This window comes from Neoarius graeffei, chromosome 7 (genome assembly GCF_027579695.1).
Source record: "Neoarius graeffei isolate fNeoGra1 chromosome 7, fNeoGra1.pri, whole genome shotgun sequence".
Classification (NCBI taxonomy): Eukaryota; Metazoa; Chordata; class Actinopteri; order Siluriformes; family Ariidae; genus Neoarius; species Neoarius graeffei.
The window spans coordinates 6,980,742-6,993,340 of record NC_083575.1 but is presented as its reverse complement, the minus strand read 5'-3'; the positions used below and the strand labels follow the sequence as shown (position 1 = coordinate 6,993,340).

At 48.2% G+C, this 12,599-nt stretch overlaps 1 protein-coding gene across 1 annotated transcript in view; it reads left to right on the top strand.

Moving 5' to 3' along the window:
• Positions 1 to 12,215, top strand: part of LOC132888541 (interferon alpha-inducible protein 27-like protein 2B) — a 43,266-nt gene extending 31,051 nt beyond the window's left edge. Inside the window, exon 8 of the mRNA XM_060924583.1 lies at positions 11,951 to 12,215. Coding sequence (XP_060780566.1) covers positions 11,951 to 12,048 — 98 coding nt within the window. The 3' untranslated portion in view covers positions 12,049 to 12,215. The remainder of the gene's footprint in view (positions 1 to 11,950) is intronic.
• The last annotated feature ends 384 nt before the right edge of the window (positions 12,216 to 12,599 follow it).

The following is a 12,599-nucleotide window of genomic DNA, read 5'->3' as shown; positions in this document are numbered from 1 at the left end:
ATCTACTGTGGCAAGCCTGGCCACTTCCGAGCATCATGTCCCGAGCTCTCGGGAAAAGGACCGCCCCATCCAGCCGAGGGAGGGTTGTGACAGGGCCTACCCTCTCTCCTGAACTTCCTGGCCAAGGAGTCTACATCCCGGTCTCCATCTCTTGGGGTGAGTCCGTCCACTCTTGCCAGGCCTTGCTAGACTCCGGGGCGGCTGGTAACTTTATGGATATCCACTTCGCCCGAACTATCAATGTCCCGACTGCACCTCTTGAAGTCCCACTGTCTGTGTCTGTCCTGGATGGCCAAGCTTTAGGTGACGGAAGAGTCACCCAAGTAACTTCTCCAGTCTTTCTCCAGTCTCAAGCTCACAAAGAAGAAATATCCCTGCACCTGATTCATTCACCAGAGTTCCCAGTCATTCTAGGCCTTCCTTGGCTTACCCGCCACAACCCGCGCATAGACTGGGTAACTAGCCAGGTTGTGGAATGGGGCCCTGCATGCCATGCCTCTTGTTTGCTCTCTAGCTCTCCCGTGTCTCCTGCCGAGCCTCCTGATCTCACCAAGTTATCTCAAGTTCCCACAGAGTACTGGGACCTTAAAGAAGTCTTCAGCAAGAGTAGGGCCGCCATTCTTCCTCCGCACTGTGCCTATGACTGTGCCATCGACTTGCTCCCTCGGACTATCCCTCCTCGGGGCAGACTGTTCTCCCTCTCTCAGCCAGAACACAAGGCCATGGAGGAATACATCAAGGATGCCCTGGTCTCTGGGTTCATTCGACCCTCCACCTCACCTGCTTGTGCCGGCTTCTTCTTTGTCGGCAAGAAGGATGGGGGGCTCCGACCATGTATTGACTACAGGGGCCTGAACAAGATCACTGTGCTCAACCGCTATCCCCTTCCGCTGATGTCCACAGCATTCGACCTGCTCCAAGGCACCACCGTCTTCACCAAGTTGGACTTACAGAACGCATACCACCTCATCCATATCCGACAGGGAGACGAGTGGAAGACTGCCTTTAACACCCCATCAGGGCACTACGAGTACCAGGTGATGCCCTTCGGACTCACCAATGCACCAGCTGTTTTTCAGGCCCTAATCAACGACGTCTTGAGGGACATGATTAACCAGTACATTTTCGTCTACCTCGATGACATCTTGGTATTTTCCAAGACCTTACAGGAGCACCGCCACCATGTCCGCCAAGTCCTCCAGAGACTACTACAGAATAATCTGTTTGCTAAGGCCCAGAAATGCAAGTTTCATGTCCCCGAGGTCTCCTTCCTGGGTTTTATAGTATGGACGGGACAACTCCAAATGGACCCAGCCAAGACCCTGGCCGTCCGGGACTGGCCTACTCCCGAGTCTGTTAGAGAAGTTCAGTGGTTCTTAGGATTCACTAACTTCTACCGCAAGTTCGTCAGGAACTTCAGTTCCGTAGCAGCACCCATATCGGATCTCACCAAAAAGACTGGTAGATCTTATGTCTGGTCTTCTCGGGCAGAAAAGCTGTTCAAGGACCTCAAGCACTGCTTTTGCACGGCACCCATTCTGGTCCTCCCGGACACTTCCCAACCGTTTATCGTGGAGGTGGACGCCTCGGACAGTGGTGTCGGCGCGGTGCTCTCTCAATGCTCGGAAGGAAAGTTGCACCCCTGTGCTTACTTCTCCCACCGCCTGAGCCCTGCGGAGTCCCAATATGATGTGGGGGATCGAGAACTGCTAGCAGTTAAACTGGCCCTTGAGGAGTGGAGGCACTGGCTGGAGGGAGCGCAACATCCATTCCTGGTTTGGACGGACCACAAGAACCTGGAGTGCCTCCAGTAAGCCAAGAGACTGAACCCACGACAGGCTAGGTGGGCCTTGTTTTTCAGTCGATTCAATTTCACCCTTTCGTACCGCCCTGGCTCTAAAAACACCAAACCGGACGCGCTCTCCAGGCTATTCTCGCCCAACAACAGGGAGAGTGAAGTTGGGCCTATTATCCCGGTGTCCCGGATTGTGGCCCCTGTCCACTGGGGTGTTGAGGAGGCCGTCTGACAAGCTCAACACCAGGATCCCGGTCCTGGGACGGGGCCACCAGGCCTCCTGTATGTCCCTCGTCAAGCCCGGGCCAAGGTTCTCCAGTGGGGTCATTCGTCCCCTCTCACCGCCCACCCGGGAGCTCAGAGGACCCTGGACTTCTTGAAAAGACGCTTCTGGTGGCCAAGCATGGAGAAGGAAGTTAGGTCATTCGTCCTGTCCTGTGAGGTGTGCACCAGAAGCAAGAACCCACGACAGCATCCCCAGGGCCTCCTGCATCCCCTGCCCATTCCCCAGCGTCCCTGGTCCCATGTGGCAGTCGACTTCATCACAGGTCTTCCTGACTCACAAGGTAACACTGTCATATTGGTCATTGTGGACAGATTCTCGAAGGCCTGCTGCTTCATACCACTGTGCAAACTCCCTTCTGCTCTTGAAACAGCCAAACATTTTTAATCATGTCTTCCGAGTCTTTGGTCTCCCACAGGACATCGTCTCTGACCGGGGGCCCCAGTTCTCCTCCTGAGTGTGGCGCAGGTTCTGCAAGCTCATTGGGGCCACTGCCAGCCTCTCCTCTGCGTTCCACCCCCAGTCCAATGGCCAGACGGAGAGGCTCAACCAGGACCTGGAAACCACCCTGCGAGGCCTGGTGATGGATAACCTGACATCGTGGAGCACCTGGCTGCCATGGGCAGAGTACGCCCACAACACTCTGCAGTCATCGGCCACCAAGTTGTCGCCGTTCCAGTGCCAATTCGGGTTCCAGCCACCTCTGTTCCCGGACCAGGAGGAGGACACTGGGGTGCTCTCGGTCAACCAATATGTGAGACGGTGTCGCAAGACCTGGAGCAAGGTCAGGAGGACCCTCATCCAGACCTGCAGAACCAACCAGACTCAGGCCAACCGCCATAGAAGGCCTGCCCACGTTTTCCGCCCTGGGCAGCGGGTTTGACTGTCTGCCAAGGACCTTCTGCTGTGGGTGGAGAACCGCAAGCTTGCTCCTCGCTACATTGGCCCCTTCAAGGTGGTGCGCAGGGTGAACGCTGTCGCCTACTGGCTCCAGTTGCCCCCGAATCTAAGGATCAACCCCACATTCCATGTTTCCCTGTTGCGGCCCGTACTGTCGTCCACGTATGCCCCTGCCCCTAGGAATCACCCACCCCCCCCGCATCTTCCAGGGTCAGACTGTGTTCACTGTGCGTCGCCTGCTTGACTCCCGCCGGGTCCGCAGTGGGCTCCAATACCTAGTGGACTGGGAGGGCTATGGCCCTGAGGAACACTGTTGGGTCCCCACCTGGGACATTTTAGACAAGGATCTGTGTCGGGACTTCCATTCGGCCCATCCGGATCACCCTGGGAACGTCAGGAGACGCTCCTGGGGGGGGGGGGGGGTCCTGTTAGGACTGGGACTGTTTTGGCCTCTAAAGGCCGCTGTTTTTTCCTTATCTTGTCATGTTTGTTTTGGCCTCTAGAGGCCGCTGTTTTTTCCTTATCTTGTCATGTTTGTTTTGGCCTCTAGAGGCCACCACTGTTTCTGTGTTTTGTGTTTTTGTTTTGACAGCCATGTGCCTTTGTTTTGTGCCCCGCCTAGTCCTCATTATTGTCACCTGTGTCCTATTTAGTTTGTGTATAAATACTTCCTCAGTTTAGCCTCTTGTCATGGAGTCTTTGTGCTGTGATGTTTAGCTCCAGTAACCTCTGTTCCGTGTTCCTCGCCTGTGTCTTTGTGGTTTTTGTACTTTGCTTTCTTTTGGACTTTTTTGGACTTTGTGTTTACCATTTTTGGATCCTCTGAGCGTTTGTATTTTTGCCTCTTCTTTTCTGGTTTTTGGCTCTTTGTTTCTTTGAACTTTTGGTTTTTTCCCGGTTATCTTCTGAGCGTTTGGATTATACTTTTGTTTTTGCCCTGGATTTTCTCTTCTCATCTCATCTCATCATCTCTAGCCGTTTTATCCTTCTACAGGGTCGCAGGCAAGCTGGAGCCTATCCCAGCTGACTACGGGCGAAAGGCGGGGTACACCCTGGACAAGTCGCCAGGTCATCACAGGGCTGACACATAGACACAGACAACCATTCACACTCACATTCACACCTACGCTCAATTTAGAGTCACCAGTTAACCTAACCTGCATGTCTTTGGACTGTGGGGGAAACCGGAGCACCCGGAGGAAACCCACGTGGACACGGGGAGAACATGCAAACTCCGCACAGAAAGGCCCTCGCCGGCCCCGGGGCACGAACCCAGGACCTTCTTGCTGTGAGGCGACAGCGCTAACCACTACACCACCATGCCGCCCGCCCTGGATTTTAAACATGGTAAATAAACTGTTTTTCTACTCTACTTTCGCCTCACTCCTCTGCACTTGAGTCATTCCCCTGGTGGCCTAGTGGGGGTTTGCTGGATCACTATACCAGCCACCTGGGTTCGATCCTTAGCAAAAGACTAACACAATGTGCATTTTTTTATGCTCACCTGGAGAAGCCCAATCCTCCAGAGCCAATCTGGGGCAGCTGCATGATCCACTGGCTCATGAGATGACCATGCTGATGACCCAAGTACCTAATCAGAGTAGAACACTCATATTTCCGTAACTCCTGGTAATTTTACATCATGCTCCGGTACCTGTATAAGGCTCTGGAGAAGGAGGATCCTCCAAGAAAATAGTTTGTTTTGGGGGGTTTTCTGGGGGGGGGGGGGGGGGGGGCAATGATGTTAGAGGCTGACACAGCAGCAGCCGACACAGTAGTAGACCTCATTTCCAAAAGTAGATCCAGAACCAGTTCCACAGCCAGTCCCAGAGGCCAACAGGGCAGCCTCTGTTCCAGAACCAGAGCAAGAGCCAGTGCCATAGCCAGTTCCAGAACCAGTGCCAGAGGCCAACGGGGCAGACTCTGCCACACAGCCAGTTCCAGAACCCGCACCAGAGACCAACAGGGTGGCCTCTGCACCACTGCTAGTCCTTGAGCCAGCTCCAGAAGCTGACAGGGCGGCCTCTGCCCTAAATTTCAGGGAAGACATCGTCCCACCGCCTGACTTAGGACACATCATCCAGCCACCCAGCCTTGAAGACATCACCACCATACCACTCAGTCTTGAAGATGTTGCCACTGCACCACCCGGACTTGAAGATGTTACCACCATGCTGCATGGCCTTGACAAGGACAAGAGCAGTGCTCTCTCTCTCTCTTTCGCTCTCTCTCTCTCTCTCTCTCTCTTTCTCTCTCTCTAGGTCGAGTCTCCTCAGGAATGACTGGCAATGGCATGCCAGGATGGCCTGTGACCCATAACAGTTCTGATTTCATCTGCTGAAGCGAGACCAGTATCGCGCATCAGCTGGTTGACATGTCAGGCGCTGTCTGCCCCCAGGAAGCCTGACCATGGCGCGGTTCCCAGAAAACCAAGTTGTGAGCTGCCTCATCACTGTGGCGGACACAGTGCCCCGTCAAATGGAATCGTCTTGATCTTATCTTGAAAGAGAGTGGTGGTAAATCTCTATACAGCACTTCATTTGGAATTCGGTCCCGCCAGGTGACTCTGTGGACTTTTCGGAGCATACGTGTGTAACAACTGTCCAGTCTTGATTCCTCCTTGTCCAGGCCTCACATCCGTAGGTGAGAATAGATTCCACCAAAGCCACGAAGATACACTTTTTAGCCTGATTGCCATATTTGAATGCCAGATGTTTATCAGTTTCTGGAGTGCACGCCAGGCCTGGGCCTTTCTCACACCAATATCCTCCCCTGATGAACCAACGTACGAGCCCAAGTACTAGAAATCATCCTTGACAGAAATCTCCTCACCATTGAGAGTAGGCAGCTTGACCTCACCCAAGATGTTCAATGGTACTACCTCAGTCTTTTTTGTGTTCAAGGCCAGACTGAGCTTTCTGCATTGCATCTCCATACCACTGAGCAGCATTTGAGCCTGGCTCATTGAGTCACTCAACAGTGCAATATCGTCCGCGAAGTCTGTTTTCATGACCAGGCCCACTTGCCGGCTCCTTCTTGGGTGCATAGTAAGCCTTGTTCCTCTTCGTGACCATTTATTGCCTTTCACAAAGCATAGTCAAGTGTGATCAAAAACAGATATGGGGCTAAGGTGTTGCCTTGCAAGACGCCTGTTTCGCCATCTGGAGAGAGGACCTTCACTGAGGTGTTAGCATACATATCGCTTGTTGACTGCACTATTTTAGGAGGAGTGCCATATGCCAGGAGGATCTTCATGAGCTTGCCTCTGTGAATGGAATTGAAGGCTTTTCTAAAGTCAATGAATGTTAAAACTGCTGGCAGGTTTTTCTTCTTTGTACCCTCGATGAGCAGAATTATGACATTGGAAATCAGGAACTTCTTGCCATAAAACTTGCCCTTGAAGAATGGAGACATTGGCTAGAGGGGGCAACACATCCATTTACAATCCTCACTGACCATAAGAACCTTGAGTACCTAAAAACTGCTAAACGGCTAAACTCCTGTCAAGTACGGTGGGCGCTCTTCTTTACCCTGTTCTGATTCTCCATTTCATACCATCCAGGGTCCAAAAACACTAAGGCTGATGCCTGCTCCAGAATTCATACTGTCTCTCACGATAACCCAGAGCCCATCCCTATCCTACTACCCAAATGCTTCATCAAACCAATTACATGGGAAATTGACAAAGATATAGCTCAGGCCCATCCACACAATCCTCCTGAAACCTGTCCTCCCAGTCACATGTATGTCCCTTCACAGTTCTGAGGCCAACTCATTAACTGGGCTCACTCATCCCCGGCCACAGGATATCCCAGTTGTCAACGCACCTATCAGCTCATCCAAAATAAGTACTGGTGGGAGAACATGGTTTCTGAAATTAACAAGTTCATTTCCTCCTGCTCTACCTGTGCCCAAGCCAAAGTACCCCAGGCTCCACCCACCAGCAAGCTCTGCCTGCTGCAGAAACCCCAAAGATCCTGGTCACATGTAGCCATAGATTTCATCATGGACCTACCCAGGTCTCAAGGCAATACAGTCATTCTGGTAGCAATTGATCGATTCTCAAAAGCATTAAAACTCATTCCCTTGCCCAGCCTGCCCACAGCTTTTGAAACAGCCAAACTCCTTTTCAATCACGTCTTCCGACACTATGGGATCCCAGAGGACATTGTAAATGACTGGGGTCCTCAATTCACATCCAGGGTTTGGACGAAGTTTATGGACAAACTAGGGGTTTCAGTAAGCTTAACCTCAGGGTATCATCCTCTGTCCAACGGCCAAGTGGAACACGCCAATCAGGAGATCGGATATTTCCTGGGAATGTTTTGTATGGAAAGCCAGAAGGATTGGGCACAATACCTTCCTTGGGCAGAATACGCCCAAAATTCATTAAACCACTCAGCCATCCAGTTAACACCATTCCAGTGCATCCTTGGTTATCAGCCACCTCTATTCCCATGGGATGATTCACCTGCACAAATTCTGGCAGTAGACTCCTGGTTCAGAAGGAGTGAACAAGTATGGAAAGGGGCTCATCAAAGGCTAGAACAGGTAGCCAGCAGGTATAAGCATTACGCCAACAAACGTAGAGGGAAATCACCCATATACTCTCCAGGCAACAGAGCGTGGGTGTCTGCAAGGGACCTACGAGACCCCAACTTATGCCAAAAGCTTCATGCCTGATACATTGGTCCCTTCAAGGTCCTCCACAGAATAAATGAGGCATCTTACAAACTAGAGCTCCCACCACATTGCCGCATGTTGCCTACGTTTCATGTGTCTTGCCTAAGACCTGCTATTCAAGGAACCCTAGCCATCAATACGCCCACCAGCAAACCAGTGAGTGTGAAGCGGCTGGGATGAGGATCAGCACCTCCAAGTCCATGGCCATAGCACTCAGCCAGAAATGGGTGGAGTGCCTACTTCGGGTCAGAGGGGAGTTGTTACCTCAAGTGGAGGAGTTTAAGTATCTCAGGGTCTTGTTCACGAGTGAGGGTAGTGGGGAGCGGGAGTTGGACAGACAGATCGGGGCAGCATCAGCAGTGATGCGGACGCTAAATCAGTCTGTTGTGGTAAAGAGAGAGCTGAGCCAAAAGGCAAAGCTCTCAATATACTGGTCTATCTACGTTCCTACCCTCACCTATGGTCATGAGCTGTGGGTAGTGACCGAAAGAATGAGATCACAGATACAAATGGTTGAAATGAGTTTTCTCTGCAGGGTGGCTGGGCTCTCCCTTAGAGACAGGGTGAGAAGCTTGGTCATTCAGGAGAGACTCAGAATAGAACCACTGCTCCTCCACATCGAAAGGAGTCAGTTGAAGTAGTTCAGGCACCTTGTTAGGATGCCCCCTGGACGCCTCCCAGGGGAGGTTCTCTGGACATGCCCCACTGGGAGGAGACCCCGGGGCAGACCCAGGACACGCTGGAGAAATTACATCTCTTGGCTGGCCTGGGAACGCCTCGTTATTCCCCCGGAAGATCTGGTGGAGGTGGCCAGGGAGAGGGAAGTCTGGGCTGCTCTGGTTAGGCTGCTACCCCCGCGAGCCGGACCTGGATAAGCAGCAGAAAATGGATGGATGGATGGATGGATGGATAATAATAATAATAATAGCAGCAATAATAATAATACTTGGCTTGATTGCAGTAGCATTGGCTTGCGCTAACACTACACCAGCTAGTAGCTAGCTGCACTGCTGCACTAACAGCACCGAGTCGTGGGTAAGCTAGCATTGGCCTAAGAGAATAAAGAGAGCGTATTATTATAATAATAATATCAATAATAATAATATTGGCTGGCTTTTTTGTGGTATATCAGATATATTTAATTCAGCTACTCGTCTTCAATTCGTTCAATATCATGCTAGCTGAATGGAATATACAGTGCCTTGAAAAAGTATTCATACCCCTTGAACTTTTTCACATTTTTCCACCTTACAACCACAAACTTAAAAGTTTTTTTATTGAGATTTTATGTGATAGAACAACACAGAGTAGCACATAATTGTGAAGTGAAACAAAAATGATAAATGGTCTTCAAAAATTTAAACAAATAAAAATCTGAAAAATGTGGTGTCCATTAGTATTCAGCCCCCCTGCGTCAATACTTTGTAGAGCCACCTTTTGCTGCAATTACAGCTGCAAGTCTTTTGTGGTATGTCTCTACCAGCTTTGCACATCTAGACACTGAAATTTTTGCCCATTCTTCTTTGCAAAATAACTCAAGCTCAGCCAGATTGGATGGAGAGCGTCTGTGAGCAGCAATTTTCAAGTCTTGCCACAGATGCTCAATGGGATTTAGGTCTGGACTTTGACTGGGCCATTCTAACACATGAATATTCTTTGATCTAAACCATTCCACTGTAGCTCTGGCTGTATGTTTAGGGTCATTGTCTTGCTGGAAGGTGAATCTCCTTCCCAGTCTCAAGTCTTTTGCAGCCTCCAACAGGTTTTCTTCCAGGATTGCCCTGTATTTAGCTCCATCCATCTTCCCATCAACTCTGACCAGCTTCCCTGTCCCTGCTGAAGAAAAGCATCCCCATAGCATGATGCTGCCACCGCCATGTTTCACAGTGGGGATGGTGTGTGCAGGGTGATGAGCAGTGTTAGTTTTCCGCCACCCATAGCGCTTTGCATTTAGGCCAAAAAGTTCAACTTTGGTCTCATCTGACCAAAGCACCTTCTTCCACATGTTTGCTGTGTCCCCTACATGGCTTCTGGCAAACTGCAAACGGGACTTCTTATGCCTGTCTTTCAACAATGGCTTTCTTCTTGCCACTCTTCCAAAAAGGCCAGATTTGTGGAGTGTACGACTTATAGTTGTCCTGTGCACAGATTCTCCCACCTGAGCTGTGGATTTCTGCAGCTCCTCCAGAGTGATCATGGGCCTCTTGGCTGCTTCTCTGACCAGTGCTCTCCTTGCTCGCTGTGTCAGTTTAGGTGGATGGCCATGTCTTGGTAGGTTTGCAGTTGTGCCATACTTTTTCCATGTTTGAATGATGGATTGAACTTCTTGAGATGTTCAGAGCTTGGGATTTTTTTTTTTATAACCTAAACCTGCTTTAAACTTCTCCAGAACTTTATCCCTGACCTGTCTGGTGAGTTCTTTGGTTTTCATGATGCTGTTTGTTCTTCAGTGTTCTCTAACAAACCACTGAGGCCTTCACAGAACAAGTGCATTTATGCTGAGAGTAAATTGCACACAGTAGGACTCTATTAACTAATTAGATGACTTCTGAAGGCAATTGATTGCACTGGATTGTATTTAGAGGTATCAGAGTACAGGGGGCTGAATACTAATGCACACCACATTTTTCAGATTTTTATTTGTTTAAAATTTTGAAGACCATTTATCATTTTCGTTTCACTTCACAATTATGTGCTACTCTGTGTTGGTCTATCACATAAAATCTCAATAAAAAACTTTTAAGTTTGTGGTTGTAAGGTGGAAAAATGTGAAAAAGTTCAAGGGGTATGAATACATTTTCAAGGCACTGTATCGGATATACCACTCAACACCAGCTAATATTATTTAAATGTCTCCCGTAACAAAGGACTTGAAATCAGTTCCTCAGCAATCAGGTTTTTTGTTGCATGTTTCAAAAATCAGGTGATGGATTTCAAAAGGTTGATCATGCCTGTCATCAAGTTCCCCACCCCATTTCTGTCAGCATGACTGTGTCAGGAGCGATGGATTTATTTTTTTAACAATGATGACAACATACTTGACTGACAGAAATGAATTTTATGGCAGTTAAAATTAGAAATATGAAATCATAGATTAACTCCTTCAGAAATCTGTTATTTGAAATAAAACATGATGCAGAGTTAAAAGAAGCTCAACTTGTTCCAAATATAGTTTTTGAGGCAAGTGTGAGTGTCTGCCTGTTAAAAACAATTAACTCCTCATGATTTTCTGCTTTACCTTGCCATACACACGTCATGTGACAGTCAGTGCACACAAGGATGACAATGGTGTGTTTAAACAGTAATGGAATTCAGCGCATGCCTCATGACTAATATGTGGTCCATCAGTTCCATCTAGTTTCTTTGTTTTAATTTAAAAAAAAAAGAAAAACATACAGCTGAGTCCATGGAGGAGACGGGTGAAGTCTATGTTTTGGTTCATTTCATTTCATGGTTCATTTTTTGCAGTGTACATACCACCTACAAGAATAAAGCTTGGTTTTGTTCTTTACTGACAACCTGATCTGTCAGACTGCTTTCTCATTTGTTTTGAGCTTTGGGTTTCGTTTCTGTGGAAGGACTCCACCTCTCAGCCGCCTCTTTAAATACACTGACCTGTGCTTGTGTTCTGGGAGAGTGTCCAGGATGAACTGCAGTAAGTAGCCTCCTGTTTAATCAGCCCTTATAAGAAGGTATTAGGTTTACAGCACAGAGTAAAAATATTACAATTAACGATTGCTTTTCTAATGTCTGGTGTTTAATTTATTTTTTTGAACAGCACTTGTAGGAGTTGCACTTGGAGCAGGTACATAAACTCTGATTACATATGCTGTTTATTCAGATTTGATAATATGGACTCTATTCGATGCATTTATATAAATTAATTATTTTCTCATCTTTTCCTTTTTAATAGGCAAAGTTCTGACACTCAGAGCTTGGTCTAAAGCAATGATTGCATTTGCACAAAAGACCTAATGACAATACTGTGTGGGTGTAGTTGTTCATTCCACTTCTCTGTGACTGTTTTTTCCTGAAGCTGGTGCTGTAGCAGCCGCTCCTCTTGTGGTTACAGCGCTGGGTTTCACCTCTGGTGGCATCGCAGCAGGATCCATCGCTTCATGGATGATGTCAGCAGCGGCGACTGCTAATGGTGGTGGCGTAGTAGCAGGAAGTATTGTTGCTGTCCTGCAGTCCATCGGTAATCACAGACACAATCATAAATGCAGTACATAAGCAAATAGAGTTTTTTCTTATGATTTGATTTTATTTAATGTTCTTGTGATATTTAGGAGCTGCTGGATTTTCTGCCGCTGGCCAGGCTGTCATGGCGGCTACAGGAGCGGCTGTCGGTGGAGCAGTTGAATGCTTTGCATCGTCATCTGATTAATCCTTTACTTCAACAAAACAAATGGAAGATTCTTAGTTTTCTTGATGCATTAATCTTTAAAATTATTTCTGATGCTTTTACTTGTTTGTATCAACGTGAAGGAAAATGGTATTTTGCTGCACTGTTTAAACCTCCTGCATCACTAATAAAACTATTCCACTCACGTATAGCGTTGGACAAAGTGTGTCATTTCACTTTCCCAGTGCTTTTGTGTGATAAAGAAAATTGAAGTGGATGAAGAAATCTTCTGTAATAAATTGCCCGCTTTAGACTTCCAACACAAAAAAGCCCATCCATGTGATGACTGAGACTCAAGTCCATGTAGAGGAAATGCAAATCCATGATGGCTCAGATAAGTCAGTGCCTTATTCAACAGGAAGCGTTTGATTTCATAATGTACTTTCCTTCCTGCCTCTTTGAATGCTGTGAATGCAGTTTAGTGTTTTTGTGTTGTCCAGATTTTTGAGTTGAGAAGCTCAGGTGTAGAGATGTTGTACAAATGGGATTTTTACTGAGCTGTCAAAGAACACAAATCGAGATCTAGTTGTTAA